The sequence below is a fragment of the Channa argus genome, chromosome 19, assembly GCF_033026475.1.
Source record: "Channa argus isolate prfri chromosome 19, Channa argus male v1.0, whole genome shotgun sequence".
NCBI lineage: Eukaryota > Metazoa > Chordata > Actinopteri > Anabantiformes > Channidae > Channa > Channa argus.
This window is the reverse complement of record NC_090215.1, coordinates 20,362,877-20,383,234: the sequence shown is the minus strand read 5'-3', so window position 1 is coordinate 20,383,234 and position 20,358 is coordinate 20,362,877. Positions and strand designations below refer to the sequence as shown.

Sequence of the window (20,358 nt, the reverse complement as noted above, 5' to 3'; positions counted from 1 at the left end):
TTTATTTCCACTGTGTGTGCGTTAAACTAAATAATCGAGGGGATTTAAAAACAGAGAGAACAATATCTTATAAATCTAAACCATGTTTTGTGTTGCACAACTTGATGTTGTCTGTTTTCCATTTTTCTTGCTGCTGCACAATTACGTTTGAACTTAGGCTTGTTGGTTAAGCTTTACTTAGCCAGGACGACACAAACACACACAGTCTCTACAAATTAGGAGCATTTGAAACTTTATTCAAAGTGACAGAACTTTATTTAAAATTTTTGTCAAGATCCCAGATGATGTGTGTGTGTAGGAAGGTGAAGCAGAAAGAAAATGCAGTCAGAACAAAAAGCACCTAAATGTTATACTTCAGTCAGGGTGTAGTGTGTGTGTGTGTGTGTTTGCATGAGCCTCACAGATCGGCAGCAGTGTGTGAACATCGTCACCTCTGCACAATAACTCATTGTGAGCCGTATTGTTTTCACGCTCTCTTCAGAATCAGCCTTTTGTTTGGGGCCTCTGTAGGTGTGTGTGTGTGTGTGTGTGTGTGTGTGTGTGTGTGGTCTCTGGGAGTGTGTGTGCATATTTGCATGCCTCCCATCTCTTCCTCACGCTCTCTTTAAGCTCACTTTGACAACAGGAGTGTCTCTGTGTCTCTGTGTTTGGAGCCCGAGGCCTTAAAATCGGCTCTGATTACATAATCGGCTCAAACTGCTGCAGCTCGTTAACGCAGCCAACAGCCGCTCTGTGTGGTTTTGGTTCTTTCAGACGTGTTTTAATGTTTTCATCCATTAATTGAAACTAATCGTTTCCTTCTTTCTATGCAGCTGCTCCCTTCAGTTCAGTTCGGTTCAATAAAAACCATCTTTAACACCTAAATCCACTTAGACTTTCTTGTATTTTTATCATTACACGTTGTTTCAGCTCCGCCCTTGTCACTGTGCAGCAGTCGAGTTTTGCTCTGTCTTCATCACGATGAAGTGTAGCAGACAGTGGAGGAGCAGAGCAGCGAGGGGCAGGGATGGGTGGAGCAGAGTGGACTGACTAACACCATCATATGCTGCATGTTGTAGCTTTAATTGCTGCAGATTAAACAACCTTCAACTAGAAGAAACTCAGAGTGAAAAACATTTAAATTTTTGATCAGGTGCTAATGTTGATTGTAGAGCCAATGAGTTCTTTCAGGTACATACACCCAACCAGAAGCAACATGGCCCTGCAAGTCCCAGGTTTCTGCAGATTATTTGCATTTAAAGCAGTGAAGTGAAAGCAGCATCTGATCTGAAGTGTTTCTGCTGTTTATCAGTTCTTTTCTATCCGTCACACCCTGTTTTCTTGGTGCAGCTGCTGGAGGAACGGCCTTCGGTTGTCGTTGTTTAATCCCAGTGATTACGCTGGACTTTCTCTGAAAGGAAGCTTTGCCTGCAGGCAGAGGTGGCAGCTGAAAATGCTTTGTGTTTTGTGTGGGGCTGTTTTTGTCCACATCCAGGCCTGTTGGCAGCCGTTTGGTTTCATTGTGTGTTTCATGTGTTTGTGGCTCTGGAATCTCAACAAACCGTTTGACCACAGGTTCAGACGTGTGTTCGGCAGTGTGACGGTGTCAGTGCTCGACGTCACGCTTTAATGGATGGGCGCTGTATCGGTGGACGCAGGCGGCAGCAGCAGCGTGAACGGCTTGGATGCTGCAGCGAAGGCGGATGTAGAGGTGGGAAAGAACAAAGCAGAGGAGAAGAATCAAAGACATTCACCTGAAGAAAGTCTGTGATTGATGCTGATTAGCTTTTTAAATCCTGTGGGTTAAAGCGGTAGTTTGACCTTTAACTTAATCAAACTGAAATTCAGAGGCGCTGAGCAGATTTTATGAGGTTTATGATACTTTTACAACTCAGAGGGAAATATTGTCGGTCGTACTGCACTACATGTATCTGACGTATGTATTATTGTTGATGAAGCAGACGTGAGGACATACAGTTAAAATCAGCAGCTGGTTCTGCTCCACACTGTCTCCATAGTAACAACATCAGATTCACTAGTTCACACTTTGTTGTAGTGAGTATTTTTTAGGAAAGAACTTCACTTTAACTTTGTGATTTCCTTATCTCAGGCCAAACGTCTGACTTACAAAGAAAAAGACTCACTCATTTATGTATTTATTAGTTGAGCGACATCGTGTTGTTGCTTCTAGAGAGATTTGCCTCTTTGTGTTTTATCTGCGAGAACCTGAACAGATTTGGATTTTGAGTTGGACACTCCTGCTTTAGGAAACTGTGAGGGGCACTTTCGCTGTTTTATGACTTTTCACAGGCACATTAATGGATAATGAAAATGATTATTAACTGCAGAACAACTAGTTGAAAGTAGAGTTTCTGACTCTACAATCCACAGCAGAGACTGTGTCCAAACTCTAAATTGTCTGACATTATCCAGCCTCAACACACTGCTGCTCTGAACCGAACTCCTCTGCAGCCATTTTGTGCTGTCTGCACTTCTTCTCCACCACCTTCTCGCTCCAACACCCTGAAACGCTGACAGATGACTGTGGTTGCCCACTAACCAGCCCCACTGTTTACTGTTTCATTAAGCCAGCAGCTGTACGGAAACACTCACCTGCAGCCAACTGCTGCCAAAACACAGCGCAAACTTAATGTGTGTGTTTTAAAGGGGTCTGTGTGTGTGTGTGTGTGTGTCAGTGTGGCTCACCGTGTGTTGATTAGCAGCGAGCTCGGCCGCACGCTGCCTTGTGGCCTGCGGCTGTGGACTCACCAGCTGTGAGATCAGCCTACACTTCCAGTGAACTGACCCCGAGGTCAACTGGTCCTCCCACGCTGTGTGTGTGTGCAGAGACACATTGTGCACATGCAGTGGTGAATACGAGCCATTCAACCCACACCTCATACATCCCACAGTTCCCGGAGCTCCCTGGCTGCTGCACACAACCACAGCACTTATCGAGTGTTGATCTACAGTGCAGGCTGGTGGGGATACTGTACATTACTGCACGTGACCTCTGACCTCCTGTCACCAGTGATTAATCACTCAATGTTGCCTGTTTAAGAGCATGTGACGCTTTTTACTAGTGTGTTTCTTTCCTGGTCAGTGTGGAAAACGTCCTTTTCGCTCACCTTCCACGCCTCATGTCCCACACAATCACACACACACACGCTGTGTTGGTAGGTAGTAAATGTGTATGTGGTGTTTTCATTTCTTGGACAGGTTTGTCCACCGAGTCTCAGGCCTTTTGGTGAATCTAGACACTGTGTAATATTAAACCACACTGTGCCCTGGTTACACTACAATACAATATGATAAGATAAGACTCGATATAATGCAACATGATGCAATACGCTGTAATGTGATACGATCTGTCGGTTTTCATTGAAATTCACATTACACCAAAAGCAACAAAGCTTGACAATCATAGAAAAACCATAAAAACCCAATGCTGAACTTACAGCGTAGATTCCAACCTCTTTCTGTTCATGCTGATGCCCCTTTTGTTAAGAGAATGCGATGAGTTGGATGGATTATGTTAACGTACAAAGCAGTCGCACCTTCAGACTCCTGTGACTGTTGAGGCAAAAAAAACAGAGAGAGAAAAAAGTTTGTGGGTGTTTTTGGTTCTTTGAAAGTCTAAAAACATCCATGAATAATAAAATTTTTTGTCACTATTAGTTTACATGTGACCCTCATTTTTCTGCTGTACTAAACTGCAGTTTAGTGGTGTAGAAATTAAACTCTCAGGTTGCTTCAACTTTGAGGTGGAGTTGATATTAGGAAACAAATATTAAAGAAAAAGAAACCAAACTTGTGTTTGTACATTGTATGTAAATTCTCATTCATTAACAAAAGAAACTCATCAGCGGTCGCGTGATCCCACCTGGGTCGCTCCTGTCTGTGTTCACGAGCAAGGCCTGAAGGCTGAGCACACTCAGGAATGTCATTAGGGCGTTTTAATGTTCCTCGTGTGTTCGGCCTTTACCATCATGGAATGCGCTGGTGAGAGCGGAACAAACAAAGACGGCCTTTCACTGCGGATCACGCCGACTGAAACGTCTCAACTTTCTCCTGCCGCTCGCTGAGTCTGAGGAAAAACTCCAGGAGTTACTGAGAATCAGAGAATCAGCAACAGATGGAGAAAAAAGCTAATCGGGTTAAGGGTGAGGGAGGGTTCATGCTTTTAGAAGAGGTAAAGGAGGAACGTGAAGACAAGAAATAATGACGGGAAAGACAGAACTGAAAGGAAGAAGAAGAAAACAGAAACCTGCCTTTCTCTCCTTCTGGAGAGAAGCAATGTAAAGGAAATTAGACGACCGAATAAAAACCCCAAAAACCAGGAACAACAGGAAGAAAATGTCTGCAGAAAGGAGGGAGGACATAAGGAAACGTTATGGAAGGAAAGTAGAAATGACTGAAAGAGGAAATGAGAGGAAACTGAATGGTTGGAAAATGTGAGAAAAGAAGATAAAAACTTTGAGTGAAGGCAGGAGGGAAAAGCTCCGGCTGCACAAAGTGTGCAGAGAGAGGGAGGACATGCAACCCGAGCTGGTGTCCGCGGCCTTTGGGAATAATGGAAAAAAAACTGAACGAAACGCAGTTGCAGATGTTTAGAAAGACTTTGTGTTGTCATTGTTGAAATAAACGAGCAAAAAAAAAGAAGCAGAATTGAAGAAGAAAGTTAGAAAACAGGTGACGAGAAAAGAGGACGAGTGAAAACGCTCAGAAAGGGAAAGACAAGAACAAAATGTGGAAAAGATTTGAGCAAACTCTGAATAATTAAATGAACACCAGCTGCAGCGAGTACAATCCTCTGTACTAATACTTCTCCTGGGTTTTGAGTGTATTGTGAACAGAAAAATGTAAAACCATCTCCTCTCCCTCTGCAGTTTGGCAGACAGACCAGGCTCCATTACCAGATCTTAGTGCTTCAGTCTGGACTCAAACCAACACTGTGGGAGCTTCTGCAGTTTGCTCAGAATAACTGATAATCCATTAGTTCCTGTTCATCGGATCCGGTCACAGACCGAATCTTAGCTGGACATCGAGACAGGGAACTGATAAGAAGTGAGACCCAGTCCTACTTTGGATGTTGCAGGTGTGTGTCAGCGTGCGTCCAGCTGTTAATTTGAGAGGTTTTTAGCTCCGAGAGGAAACACAGTCGGATTTGAATCTCAGGGGCTGAAGATTCATATCAAGGACCTGTGAGACGGCATCACTAACCGCTCCTCCACAATGCCGCTGCCCTAAGCAGAACCAAAATGAAGTTTCTTAATAGGTTTTATTAGAACCTAAGGTCTAAGAACGAGTCCCGGCTGCAGCCTCTGAAAAGAACCGTTCAGGACTGAAACAATCAACGAAACACCAACCAGGAGACCAACTGATAATCTGAGGGAAACATGATGTTTCTGAAGATGTTCAGCATTTACAATCCAGCTCCATTCAAGACATAGACAATAGTGTCAAGGTTGTGTTTTAGCTTGTTACACACACACACTCACACACACTCACACACACACAGTTACACACACGCACACGTCCTCAGCATATCTCCCTTCAGTCACACTCAGTAAGTGGAAGCTGATCCCAGCAGCTCTGTGGGAAAGTGTTCGCGGTGCAGGGCCGAGGAGGGAGGAAGCAGCTGGAGAGGGTGATGGGATTCAAAGCGGAGGAAATCCGGGGAATTAGGAGGAGCAGATGTCTGAGTCTGGAGGAGTTTTCCGCTCCGAGATCCTGGTCCTGGAGAGGACGAGGAGCTCGAACATGAACTGATTTCATGCTTTAAAGCACCAGAGCAATCAGAGCTTTTCTGTTGTAAATGTTTTAAGCGTTTTGATACTGAGCCAATAACACACACACACACACACACACACACACACACACACAGCGCAGTGCTTATCGTTCACTGTGATGACAGACAGCAGGAACTATTATTCAAAGGAGGAGGGTGGACAGTAATTGCAGAGTCTCCTTTGACTTTCAACAAATCCCCTCCCACTGCTGTCGAGTCCATCAACACACACACACACACACACACACTCAGAGTGAGATAAGCTGAAACACTTTTAGGTTTTAACTGAAGACAGACAGGTGAGCAGGAGGACAGGTGTTGGCCTCCAGCTGCTGTTTACTGGGATGAAAACACCACTAATGAAAAAAATCCACACACACGGAAGATTCATCTGCTGCTTCGGGATTTTGTAACAGATGAAACAAAGAAAAGTATTTTGATCAGCATTTCTGTCCTTTACTGAGCAGCAAAATAGAAGAAAGATGCAATAAAACTTTATTGATCCCTTTTATTTGCTTCAGCTCAGACTTAGCTTTACTCTATACAAACCAAAGTAATAATTAAAAGAACATAAAGTGTAAGTGTCGTATAAATATCCAGTTTTAAATGGCTTCTCAATACAGTGGAATCATGAATTGTGTGCAGACGTTTGGGGAAAATGAAAAATTAAAAACTTCTTCTGCTTTGTGCAGTTAAAAAGTAAAAAGCAGAAACATTAAAAGTCTCTTGTTTGACCAGAAACTCTCAGCTTTTCATCGTGTTACAAAACCTGGGATTTTAAAAGGCCTCCGAGAGCAATGTTTGATTTGCAGCTGTATTAATAAAACTGTCAGGAAGCGACTGTGTGCCAGCTCACAGCTCTTCGAAGCAGAAATGGTTTTCAGCGTCTTGCCACAGCCAAACCCGATGACGCTGCACTTATTCCAACAGACTCCGGCTGTGTTCAACACAAAGTGATTCACGCAGCAGTAAATCACCTGCGGCCGCAGCACGAGCCTGTGCGGCTGAAGCTAAGGACGATCTGATGGCCCCACGTAAATCTCCGCGGACCGGATCCAGCTGGCAGCACGAGCCGCTCTGAGGCAGGCAGCACTGTGAGATGTTAACATTCACTCATGTGCAGATTTACAGGGCGTCCGCAGATGTTTCAGGAAACAGATGAAAATCCAACTGCTCACATTATCTAAAGTCCCCGACAACTGATGCTGAAAACATGAGCGCTCGTCCATCCTCAGTCTGTCTGTCTCAGGTCACTCACCTGTGTCTGTCCTCTCCTGCTTCTTTCTCCTGAACTCAAATCACCTGCTGGCGTGAACCCGACCCTCTGATCTTGTTGGTTCCCGTCTCCCAGTGAGGGTCCAGCAGGTGTTGGTGCAGGCAGAGGAGGGGCCGGGGGGGGGGGATGATGTCGGGCTTTAGTCTCTCACTGACTGATGTTTGTGTAGGAATGTGGGCAGAGCCAGGATTAGCCGGGTGATCCCCGACCAGAACAACGCTAATCCTGCACCTCATCCCTCACACCTCCGGACACTGAGCCATTCAGACATGAAGCCTGTGTGTGTGTGTGTGTGTGTGTGTGTTCACTCAGAAGGTGAACGGCTTCTCAGAGGAGCAGATGGTAGAAGGTGAAGCGAAGATAAACAGAAACTGTGCAGGATCTGCTGATGTTTTAGTGAGAAAAGGTGTAAAGCCTCTAGTTTTCTGTATTTGAGACTAGATCATAACTGGTCCCTTCATGGCTTTATCTGCTGTCATACCTGTAACATGATGAAAGATTTCATTTATCATGAGTCAGAACTCATTTTGTGCACGTTTGTGTGAAAGTTGTACGAGTGCGACCGACTAATAATAAACAGAGAGTAGAATTATCACCAGTTTCAACCTAAAACCTGAGAAATTATAATCTTGTAAAAGTAGATTTCATGGCAGAGCTGCTGTACCTAATATTGTGGCTGCAGTGTAAATCTGCCAATGACCTTCCTCCACTGCTCTGTGTCCCCCCACCCTGTCGTGCAGTGTCTGGAGTTCGGTGAGGGCTCGGTGACGGGCGACATGTGTGAGGACCTGTGCGTGCTCGGCCTGGTCGAGTACAAACGCTGCCTCTACTACGAGAACGGGAAGAAGGTGGTCGAGGCTCGCTGGAGAGGAAAGCCCATCATCCTCAAGTCCAAGCTGGAGAATTTCTCCTCCTACGAGCCCCTGGGGATCCTGGACTACCAGGTGCAGTCTGTGGCAGGCGTTGAGCTGTTATCCAGACGAGCAAAAGTAAGTGATTCACAATAACGAGCTCCTTTCCTCTGCTCGACAGGACACAGCAGAGGAGCTGTCGCCCCTCGACGTGGTTTTCTACGCCACCATGGAGGTAAATTAAAGTGTCTGCTGTGTGTAAAGCAACAAAAGCGCATCTTTTCCAACCTGTACGGAGCCGATTCTTCTCCTCTGATCTCAGATACGAAACTCCTTGGGCCTGGCTGAGGAGGAGGAGGATGAAGAAGGGGGAGGTGGAGGAGGAGGAAGCAACAGCTCTCTGGCCAGACTGTGGGGGAAGAAGCTGAAAAACAGAGACAAGAGTTACTCCAGAGCCGAGCTGTCGTCACTGTGGTCTCTGCTGCAGCAGGAGGAATACACCTTCCTCAGGTGAGGCCCCAGAAATATCTGACACTGTCAGACCATCGACGTCCTTCATATCTGTTCAGGGATGGTGTGCAACAAACTGTCCACAGACTCATATTTGTACCATTTAGTCCAACTTTGTTGTCTTTGTCACGTCAACCATAGAAATTACAGCTGAGCTTTAGTAATGTTTCTGTAGAATCAGTGAAGAAATTTCTGATGCCAGCAAATGAAATGAAGAGAGAAATGTGAGCAGATCAGTGTTGTCTGCAGTCATCTGCTTCTCCGAATGACAGCTGCAGTATAAACTGCACAGTGTCCTGTGTGCTGATCTCAGCCGGAACTATGTCACATGTTGTGATCCGAGGTGGACGAGTGTGTTTCAGTCAGAGGACAAAGACACTCAGAGACCAACAGGCTGGAAGCCAAAAATAAAACCAGCGAGACGAAGAGGCGACCTGTGCTGCTGCAGAGCTGACTGACAGATGGAGTAAATAATGAGCTGTGTGTGTGTGTGTGTCTGTGTTTATGTAAATAGTCTGCACTTGTATAGCACTTTTCTACCTGTTGGCACTCAAAGCGCTTTACACTGCTTCTTATTCACCCATTCACACTCACAATCACATACACATTCATACACCGATCGGGGAGCTGCTATGCAGCTGGCCAACACTCACTGAGAGCAACTAAGTTGGGGTTCAGTGTCTTGCTCAAGGACACTTCGACATGTGACCGGAGGAGCCAGGGATCAAACCAACAACTGTGAGATTGGTGGACAACCGCTCTACCTTCCTGCGCCACAGTCGCCCACATGTGTGTGTGTGTGTCTGTGTGTGTCTGTGTGTTTCTGTGTGTGTGTGTGTGTTTGTTTCTCTGTGTGTGTGTGTGTTTCTGTGTGTGTGTGTCTGTGTGTGTGTGTGTTTCTGTGTGTGTGTATGTCTGTGTATGTGTGTCTGTGTGTGTGTGTTTCTGTGTGTGTGAGTCTGTGTGTGTGTGTGTGTGTGTGTGTGTGAGTGTGTGACTTGTGGCCGACACAAAGTGACATTTTGCAGTAAACCTTCAGCAGCTGAACACAGTAGAACATGCACCTACAGCTGCACAGTTGGAGCTGGAGACATTTGTGTCACTGCCAAAGCTTTTTACAGCAGGTTATGAAGTTAAAGTTAGTGAAGTTCTGATCTGATGTTAAAGACACACTGATCCAGTTTCTAATCGCTCCGCTTTCTCCAGAGTCCTGCAGGACCTCAGCATCCACGTGGCCAAGGTGCTGGGCTCCTGCGGTCACTTCTACGCGGTGGAGTACCTGTCTGCAGGACACGCCTGGGACCAGAACATCTTCTCCCTGGATGAGGTGGCTGCTTCTGGGCTTCAGGCCCAGGACCGAGCGGGACCCCGCGGCAGGTGGAGCACCAGGGAGATGGTGCATCGCATCGCGCTGAGCTTCCTGGACATGGTGTGGCACTTTGACAACGACTTCACCCACAAGCTGCACCTGTGCGACATCAAAGCGGAGAACTTCGCCATCAGGAACGACCTGACGGTGAGTTTTTCTCCGAAGTGACTTTCGTCTGAACGGCTTCGATAAATGATAAAAGGAAGGTTAGTGTTGGAAGCTGTCAGAGAGGGAGATGACTGCTCTCTTAAATGTTTTTATTTTATTTTATTTTATGTAGCTGCAGAAAGTCACAAAACAACAAAAGGATAATTCATACGTCCAATGCAAACAGTTAAAAACAACAAAGCATCAAACAGACTCTGTTCACGTTCTCTAACACAAGAAAACTTATGATCAATTTCATTTCAAGATTCAAAGTCAATGTTATATTATGTGAATTTATCTCTTTATGATGTTTTTAAACTAATGAAATCATCTGTAATGTTACAATTATTATTCTATTAGCTCTAAAAACTCACCTAAAGAGCCAATCAAAGCATTTTCCTTTGGTTAAGAGTCGAGACTCAGAAGAGAAACCACATCAAAGCTCAGGCTTTATCAGATGGATTCAGATGGAGACAGACCATGTCAGGACTCTGCTGGGCTCTGGCCAACAATCACAAAACACTTTTTTTTATCCTCCTCACTTCAGGCTGACGATCAGTGGAAAACGAGCAGGCAGAGAAACAAACCCAGCTTTTAAATGTGGCATTTGCAGCTCCAACAAATGTCAAGTGAAGCCGAGGTCTCGTAGTTCTCACAGTATTAGCAGGATTACAGCGTTTCCTATAAAAGTGTTGATGGAACAGATTTAACGAGTCACTGCAGAAATGCCAGCGCTGTTAAAATGTTGCACGTCAAACAAAAACCACGGTGAAAACAAAGCTTTCTCTGTTTTTACTTTCTCTGAAAAGGCTGTAATGAATCCTTTCATCTTATTACAGGATATTGCTCCAGCTGCAAACCCTGGTTGTAAAACAGCACCACATATTTGGGAGGCGTTTGAAAAAATGGTTTGGAGCTGACAGAGTTGAAGAACTGACAAACTGTTGGTTCAGCTTTGTAGACAAAAAGAAAACAGATAGAAATGAAATGTGTGATACATTCAATATATTAGAAATAAACCTCTGTATCATAGTACACATATCTTACTTAATATTTCAATTCACATTATTTGAAAGAATTTTAGAAAACAAATACACTAAAAAAAATTTCATAAACAAAATTGATAAATTTAAAAACAAAAAATGTAACACCTTGAAATTTGGGGGGAGGTAAACTTTGTTTTATTAAAAGCTGATTTCTAAGTATCACGGATATGTTTACGGCCACATGTTCAGTAGTTAATAAGTTACAGTTTGTTTCCTTTAAAGAATTGAAAATACTGACACTTAAAGATATTTGTAAAAAAGTTATCCATCGTTTAAACTAAAGATGTAAATTTAAAATCAGAAAATATGTAAGCAGAATAAGTGTTCAGGTGAGATATTAATACTTGTCGATAGTGTTAATGTGCCAAATGTCGTGTGTGTTTGCACTAATAAGTAAAGTTTTTACACCTTTAAAAAGTTAATTCCCCACAGAAACTGAGCAGTTTGCGTCACCCGCAGGTGGTGGCGATCGATGTGGACATGGCCTTCTTTGAGCCCAAGATGAGGGACATCCTGGACCAGAACTGCAGCAGCGACGACGACTGCAACTTCTTCGACTGTTCGTCCAGGTGTAACCTGAGCAAGCGCAGGTGCAGCCCCCAGCGCACGAACAGCAACCTGCAGGTAAGACATGAGAAATTTCTATACATTTCTCTATACATCAAATGTTCAGTGGACAGTTTGATGCACTGATTCTACACTGCAGCTCTGGTTAATAAAAAGAGTGCAGGACTTTTACTGAAGTACTTGGATACTGTGACTCTTGTGGATGATCCAGCTTTGAGCTTCCTCACTGTCTCCAACATAAACTCACATTAAAATGACCTTTAATGTTCCTGCTCTAAATGTGTCTTTTATTGTGAAGCACTGTGACATTCAACCACAGAAAAGTTTGAACTAAATAATGGTATTTTTTCATGTACAGTAACTTATTTTTAATGTTTATAAATTAAATGATAATTATTAGATCACTACAATTACCAGATATTATCAGACAGTTTCTTATTTATTTATTTGCTGTAAACTTTCATTTCCAACACTGTTGTTGAGGTAAAAACAACAACTGCAACATTAGAAAGGTTCCAAATACTGTGTATCAATTTTAAGTTTTATTTCTGAAATATGTATTTTTGTTGCCTTGTGTCTGAGAAATAATCTACAGGATGCATCTGTCAGATGTCAGCTTCTGTAATTTTGCTTTTGTGTGAAGGATTTTTTTCTCTAAATGTCTGCGGTCAGGACACAGAAACGACAGCGTCGAGTAAAAACCAACTTTCCCAACATTTCATTATCGTGTGCTGTGAAAAGCTGTGGAATGATAATTACTGAGCTGAGGAGCCTGGAATCTGCCCACATTGTGTGTTTTGAAATCAATCATGAAAAGAAATTAACTAGTTAATCTTTTTTTTAAACAGTGTTTATTGAATTGTACCAGAGATAAGGGAAAATATTTACATGAAAATTTCAAAAACGAATCCAATCTTTTTTTCCTGATGATCAAAACAAATCAAACAGGATGATAATTTTATTGCTTTAATTTTGTTGTCATTTTTAATTTGTATTTTCGAGGACATTGACATAATTTGTCCTCCTTGTTTTTAATATATTTCAATATGACCAATAATTTAGCCTCATATAATTAAGTGAAGTGATCAAATTTTATTTTAGTTTATTTTGATGTTTTCTCTATTTATTGCAGAAAAAAAGACAAGTTTCTAGACAAATGGTTTTGGTTTTTAAAAGTTCTAAAATGCTGTAAATAAAGTCAAATCTGGCTATTTCACCACTAAATAAAATGCTGTTCGTTGTTACAATCAGTATTTAGACAGTAAGACTGGTTACTTGTGAAAGAATAACATTTAAAAAAAGATTTTTCAAAACAAAGATCTTACATAAATATAATTAAATTATATTATATAATTATATCAGTTATTATTGATTTGATAGATATTTTAAAATAATAATTTCAGCTGTTAATTTATTTTTATATTTTACAATTGCGCACATCAACACATATCATTTCAAATATTTTTAATACAAGTTTTTATTTTCCTTTAGTAAGAGTTGTTGTTATTATTAGCAGAAATATTTGCTAAATTACAGCAATTATTAGAAATTGTTTAAAATTTTTAGAATTAATAAGAATGTATTATTATGTGAATTTGTGGAATAGTGATTAACTAGAGCGTTGTAACATTTTTCGATATGAATTGCAAAACAAGGTATTTTTTATGAAAAATACTTTGTAATTATATTTATTGCTGTGCAAACTATAATATGAATAATAATACAAATTTTAAAACATGATTTAATAAAGTTAGTTATGAATCACTTTCCAGGAACAGCAACAAATACAAGTAAGGAAAAACATGAATAATATTTTTTTAATAAAGGCCATGAGATAAAATTAAAAGAGATTTAGGAAGAAACTGAATTTGGCTACGTGAGATTAGCTTTAGTGACAAATCAGGATCTTAAAACCGCTAACAGGGATCTGCCAAAGGATCGGAAGCAATAAACCTTCTTCATCATAATTTGGGCTTTTCCAATATGACTTTCTGGAAAACTTAGTATTTTGAAGCCATATTTGAAGCATCAGCCTATCAGACTCGGAGGAAACGTCTGAGAGACAAAAGCGGAGCCGGACATCGCCGCCGCCGCCGCCATCTCTGTGACAAAGGCCGGACAGACTCTCATCACCCTGCCTGCTCCCGTATCACATGTCATATGATATGAGATACCTGCATTCATCAGAGGAGACTGTGCAAATATGAGACGGAGGAAGGACACTTCTCTAAAGGTGATGACTGGACATGATGCACAAACATGATACACAGGAGACTGCAGAGTCGGACTTTGACAAGTTTAAGATGAAAAAAGGGGAAATTAACAAGAGCAAAAGAACAAAGGAAATGAAAAACAGAAGTGAAGATGAGTGAAGACCAGACCAAACACTGGCACAGGACACAAAGTGTTGATGAGACATCGATGACACACCGCTCTTCAATTGGACCATCGTGGCTCCACAGGTGTCTCCTGAGCACGACCTCTGATGACCCTCCGCCTGTCAATCATCTCCTCAGAGAAAGGACTCATTGTGTTTTTAACTGAGCGGCAGCAACATGAAGAGCGGATAATAATGAATAGCGAGGCATCATCTGCATAATGGAAAAAAAAAAAACAGAAAAGAAAAAAACACCACATTCAGAATCACTTGGTTTTTATTTGATGCTGTTTTTTTCTTTCTTTTCTCAAACTCGCCTCTAAGCCCTCGTTTCTAACTTAGTTTGTCTCTTCTGTTTTGACTCACTGCCTCCATTATTTCAACTTCTTCACATTTTCCTGTTATCGCTCCAGTGTCTTATTTTCTGCTTTAAACTATTCTCCTCATTTTCCTTTTCTTGCACTATATGCTTTTATTTCCCCATCTTATCTCTACTTTTCTTTGTTGTATTTCCTCCACTACATTCAATTTTTTATTTTTCTATATATCTTCACTTTTCTTCGTCTTTTTTTTTTAAAGGTGATCTGTGAAAAGATTTTCAGGCCTTGGTTTTCTCCCACGCTGCTGGGGGCCAAAGCAGGTCTCCCTCTGCAGGTAGGCGGGTTATTTATTCATATTGTTTTTATTTACATTTCTTTTTTATATTTGTGTACATGTATGTCTAACATTAGCTGTTTTACAAACAACAGGAACAAAATGGACCCACAGTCTAAATGACTTTATGTGCAGTGTATTGAAGAAATTTTAAGAAAATAAATTCAGTTCAGAGAGTGGAAATGATTTAATGTAATGCTTCCTGCTCTCTAAACAGCTCTCAGCCCTCAGAAGTCTTTTGCATATTTATTTAAACATTTCCTGCAACTCATTTTAGTTTTGTGTCTTAAGGCTTAGTTGTTGACTTTTACTTCAAATCAAAGCTATTTTAATTTCTACAAAACCACCTGTCGCTGTCCCTCTCTGTCCAGATGCCAAACAGAGACAAAGCAGGGATCGGTCCTCAGGGACAGACAGGATAGGCTGAAATAAGGATACGATAACGATATCAGAAAATACAAGCGGTGTTATGATGTTGGATCTAAATCAATTTCAGCTCAAAATGTTCAGTCTCAGAATCACATTAGAATTTTTCTCTGTATTTTTTCCATCCAAACAGATTGAGCTGCAGAGAGCAGTGCAGGAGTGTTCAGAAACAGAAGGAGGTGTGGAGGAGAGAGACGAAGATGGAGGAGGAGGAGGAGGAGGCAGGGGTATCTATCAGCGTCTCCTCCACATCCTGACCCTCCTCCTCAAAGAGGAAGGGGTTTCAGGTGAAGAAGGGGGGGGGTGGGAGGGGAAAGGCCACGTCCACACTGCCCTAAACTTCTGAAGACACGAGCTGGAGTCTCAGACATCTCAGACCTGTGGGAGCTCTGACCTTTGCACTGTAAACAGACGCTTGGTTACAGCGGGAAACTTTTCCGGTGAGGTTTAATGAGACAGCTTCTTTGGGAAGAAGCCGAACACAAACTGAGACCCCAAACATCAAATGATCTTATGTCTGAGGGGAAGCAGGGCAAACTGTGAGGTTGGGGACATATACAATGAAGCAAAAGCTACATTTACTATTATTTGAATCTCAGATTCTCTCTAGACACTTTGAAAGTGGATATTTTCACACCAGGACTGAAATACTGACTGACTACGCCTTAACTGTCTTCTCATCAGAGGACTATAAACTATCCAGTCTTCATGGACCCTCTGATGGTTTTCTCTTTTACTAAACCCAATAGTCTCAGTGAGATTTGAAACATCTCTTGTTTGAAGAGAGACTGTAATAAGAAAACAAGCTGCAGATACAATGTAAAATCAAGTCAATTTTCAGGTTTACAGTGGTGAGTTTGTGGCGTCTGTTCATAATTCAATCATTTTAGACTGAGAGGAGACAGATAACTGACACTGTTGGATGGAAGCTGCTAAAAGTAATTATTTTCATTTCAAAATAACTGCATAAATGTGTGGAAAGTGTATGTGGAGTCATCGTTTCCACCATGAAATACAGTGCATTGATTTAGAACTTACACCAATTTGCTCTTTCTGAAAACTACATAAAGCTAACGACACAATTCTCACATCAAATATTAAGCTGGATGTCAGAGATAGTAAGTTTGTCTCTATCCAGCATCTTTTAATGCTCATTGATCACGTGTCTGGGCAACTGGTGCTACATGAAGTTGCAGAGCTGGTTGAGATGAGTGTGGACTGTAGTTTGAGTCCTCTGAGTGTTTAGTTTAAGAAATCAAGCACATTTGTTAAGTTTAGAGAAAGATAATGTTTTGCTGCAAGAGCTGATATTTTAGCAGAAAACAACAGGCCCCAGGATTCAGTACATTTGCAGTTCAGCACGTACCTTCATACCCAACTGCTGTACTTGACTTGTTTTTGTGTAGTATTAATACTACGACTGGACCTGTGGGTGACATTGCTGAGTCAGCTTCATTCTAGCGTTCTGTAGAGGTTTAGTGACTAATGGTCTCTGCAGAGCCAGGATTCTGGGAATACAGGTACGATCTGTTCATATGTACCAATAATAAAATCTGTTCTTCTGTGAGTTCATTGTGCAGAAACACTGCAGCTTTTATTACTAACCTCACAGTGTGTTATTCTGTTAAAAAGTGAGCAGTTTGAATATCACATTTAACATTTTGCTTGATATTTGTGAAGGTTTTCACGGGAAAAAAAGCATCAACATTAAAGATCAAACGTCAAACAGGGAGTTTGTGTTGTGTCCATTTCTCAAAAGGGGGGAAGCAGTGAGGACAAATCCAGGAGGCACTAGTGTGCGTGTGGCTCTGTGGCGCAATGGACAGCGCATTGGACTTCTAGCAAAACACAGAGGAAGTGATTCAAAGGTTGTGGGTTCAAGTCCCACCAGAGTCAATGTTTTCACTTTGCATGATCGTCTTGCTTTAGACGACCACTGGTTCACACACAGTCTGTGCTTCTGAATCTTGTGTTTTCTACATGACCCTGCTCCACCCACTGCTGGACACCTGGATTAGGTGCGTTTAGTCAGTCAGAAGCCGCAATGTAGCCTCTAGGATGCAGACTGAGTCGGGGAGGACAAAGTAAATTTTATCCTCCAGCTTTTAATTGACTGAACACTCCTGATCCAGATGATCAGCAGTGAGCGGGTTGGACAACAAGCAGAGCAGGGGTCCTTGAGGAACCGGATCGAGAACCGCCGCTCTAGACTGTGCAATTCAAAGACAGTCGATCCCCAGTGACCCTGGGTGTGGTTATGGTGCGTGAGATGTGATCATGTCGTCCTTTGGTGCACGTCATGTAATAAAAGCTAAAGTGTCCTGAAAAGACAGAAAGAGCTGCACTGGACTCTGCTGAGAACTGCTGTGATCTGCTGAAGCCCCCTGAGATCTAACTGCACCATCTCCCATAAACTAACCCAGTTCTCTCCCTCTGTCTCTGCAGGATCAGGTTCCAAATCTTCTCCAGCTGCTCATCAAAGCAGCTGCTGGTAGCTGAGGTCTTTTTTTTCTTTTTACAAACTAAACACATCATTGAGGAGTTTAGACAATTCAGATCCCATCATCTGTTCTTCTGTGTCCACTAATAACTGGGCACAGACGTCAAAACGTGTTTTACAACTGAACCCTGCCAGGAATGAAGAAGTCAGGAAACCAGCCGAAGACAAAGTTAAATTCATACATCGAAGAAAAAACAAAGCAGGGTTGAAATTCAGTTTTTTTTTTTCTAAATGGCAGAAATACTTCTTCCTCCTCACTGACTCCAGGGGCCACGTCCAGGTCTCAAAGCAGTAATCCGAGAAGCAGCAGGAGACAGAAGGTAGTCGCAACATGCCAGAGACAAGCTCCACCCATCTGGACTGAGAATCCAAAACATCAGCTAAAGTTTCATTTTAGGAAATTAAGAAACAAATGAGAAGAGGCTGTTTCAAATTTGACCGGGAACGTGACTTCAGTGGAAGAACTCACATCCTCACTTTGTAAAAAAAGTGGAGGCTCATAGAAAACTTCGTATCACAAGTTTTTTGTGTTCTGATAACATGGACAGCGCATTGGAACCAGATTTAATGTAATAATAAAATGCTGATGCACAAGAAGCAGCAACTTAAACATCACTTCCAGAGACACAAGTGTTTTCCACCCTTTGGGCTTTGACCAGAGCTTTATTGTTGACATCACATTGTGTTTTCTTCTCCTTCTTCTTCTGCTGGAGGATCCAGCAGGACCCAGGCCCAGAAAGAGACACAAAACAAAGACATGCAAAATGACTACAGACACACAAGACATCTGAGCGTCTGTTGATGTGCAGGGAGCTATCAGACAATTGAGCCTGTCCACAACTGTCCACACCTACATACCTGCTGTGTCTGCGGATGATTAGGCCTTATTCTGCCCCCTAGTGGATGACGTGATGAGGCAGCTGGTGATGTGCATGCAGTGCTAGAATGTCCCTGCTCTAAGAGATGCAGCCACAGAAGCAGCACGTCCTGGACTTCGTTCTGTCTCTGAGATGCCAGAACATGGAGTCTGACAGGTGGAAAACCAGGAGCAGTCAGAAACACTGGTTTCTCCTCACATTAAAAACAAAGGAGAGTCTCAGCGTGGAAACATTGTTCAAACACACAAACTTTATTTGTGTGTCTCTGGCTGCTGCGGCCTCGCGGCCACTACAGGTGCAGACACGTGTCCAAGCTCCTAACGTGTCCCTGATGTGCATGGACTCCTCTCACACTGTTTGCTGGACATTTCAGAAAGAAACCAGTGTTACCACATCATGAAAATCTTCCAACCTACAACCAACTTCAGCCCGTTTTCATTTCCATAACTTCACACGCTGTAAGAAAAAAAAAAAGGTCTGAAATTCAGCCTGAAAACCGAGCAGCCGTGAAGAACAGACATTCAGCGTTTTACAAAAACCCAACCCTTCAACCAGATCCCGTCCCTGCAGTTCTCTGTGAGATAAAGCACCACTGAGCTTCCAGGATGGTAATGATGGATGAGCGCGCTGCCTTTTACGCAGCAAACCTCAGAGCAGACTCCTGGGGATTTGCAGCTGTCCAACAGTTACCTCATTCTGCAGATGTGCTGCCAACATGCAAAGCTGCTCCCTGCTGCTCTTCTGCCAGGGTGGATGAGACAATTCCTGATCACAGAGCAGCACTGCACCACAAAGTTCCTCGTTTCAGTAAAGCAGAACGGAAGACGACGACTAATTTTCCACATTTACAAATGATGATAAATCATTAAACTCACAGCCACAGTGTTTAGTGTTAAAAATATATAATATATTATCTTGCTCAATTACTCAGTATGTTACTTTTTCGAAGGGTCATTAGTGGAAATGAGCAACAATCCTCATCACACCTGCAGCCACAGGCTTCATTAGTTCTTCGCTGATTGTTGTAGCTGCTTTCAACAATTCAAATCCAGTTTAAATCCAGGCCACAGCAGATGGATCATCGTTGTTGGGGTGAACTTCAGCAAGCTTCACACATTGTTGTTTTTGTCTTCACACGTGTTTCAAGATGTTTGACGTTGTGTTTTTCACCGTGGAAAGAATATTTGTTCCACCTTTCATCCTAATTAAGGCTAAGAAACGGGAACATTTCTAGAAGCTGAACGTAGGCATCTCCACCTTCTGCTGATAGTGACGTGTGCAGGTGTGACACCTTTCTGGATGCAGTGACTGTAACAACATTACTGAGACACTGGTCGTTACTGCCAAACAGGAACATTGTCACAGGATCCAGTTAACCAGACGTCTGCAGGGGATCGAGCTCTTCAAGCTGATGGGATACAAACACAGAGGTCGTTGAAGCGGCAGCTCCTGCTGAGTTTGGCATCAGCTGCTGGAGCCGAAAAACACCTGCTGACGCATCTCTGATCAACATCTCTGCTGTTAGTGACTCAGCTCGTAGCAATGAGTCCGAATTAAGTTGCATTGAGCCTTCACACGGACACATCTGACCGTTTTGTCACTGAAATCACTGTGAGATCATCTTTGCTAAAGTCTCTGTCCATGTGTGAACTTGTCTCCTTCATGCAGGAGGAGACAAGTTGCTGCTGCTGATGAAATTCTTCACATTTGCCAAAAGGACGTCAAAAGACTGCGCGTTGCTTAATTCCTCTCGGGGCAGAAATCTTTGAAGATTTATGATGTTTGCTCCTCAGTGAGATGTTTCAAAACCTGATGAATGAAACCAGTGTTTGAAGCTAAGTGGACATAAATCATCTGGTTGCGTTGGTAACGGCTGGAAAAACATCCAGCTGCAGGGTTTGTTCCCTCTGAGGCTGCCGCTCCAGTTTTAGCTCAGGGTTTTTTTTAAAGAGCTTTTAAAGATGCGATGTTCAATTCCGTCAGAAAC

At 42.5% G+C, this 20,358-nt stretch overlaps 1 protein-coding gene and 1 non-coding gene across 8 annotated transcripts in view; both read left to right on the top strand.

The window, feature by feature from the left end:
- The window catches only part of dipk1c (divergent protein kinase domain 1C), a 30,360-nt gene extending 13,637 nt beyond the window's left edge, over positions 1–16,723 (top strand). For all 7 annotated transcript variants that reach the window (XM_067485429.1, XM_067485428.1, XM_067485427.1 and 4 more), the window contains 7 exons: positions 7,787–7,990; positions 8,079–8,132; positions 8,220–8,407; positions 9,614–9,923; positions 11,429–11,593; positions 14,493–14,567; positions 15,127–16,723. In XM_067485429.1, the coding sequence (XP_067341530.1) occupies positions 7,787–7,990; positions 8,079–8,132; positions 8,220–8,407; positions 9,614–9,923; positions 11,429–11,593; positions 14,493–14,567; positions 15,127–15,339 (1,209 nt within the window). In that variant the 3' untranslated portion in view covers positions 15,340–16,723. The remainder of the gene's footprint in view (positions 1–7,786; positions 7,991–8,078; positions 8,133–8,219; positions 8,408–9,613; positions 9,924–11,428; positions 11,594–14,492; positions 14,568–15,126) is intronic.
- Positions 16,724–16,797: 74 nt separating this feature from the next.
- Positions 16,798–16,889, top strand: trnar-ucu (transfer RNA arginine (anticodon UCU)). Its single transcript is given in 2 exon segments — positions 16,798–16,834; positions 16,854–16,889. It is a non-coding gene; the product is annotated as a tRNA-Arg (tRNA).
- Positions 16,890–20,358: the final 3,469 nt, after the last annotated feature.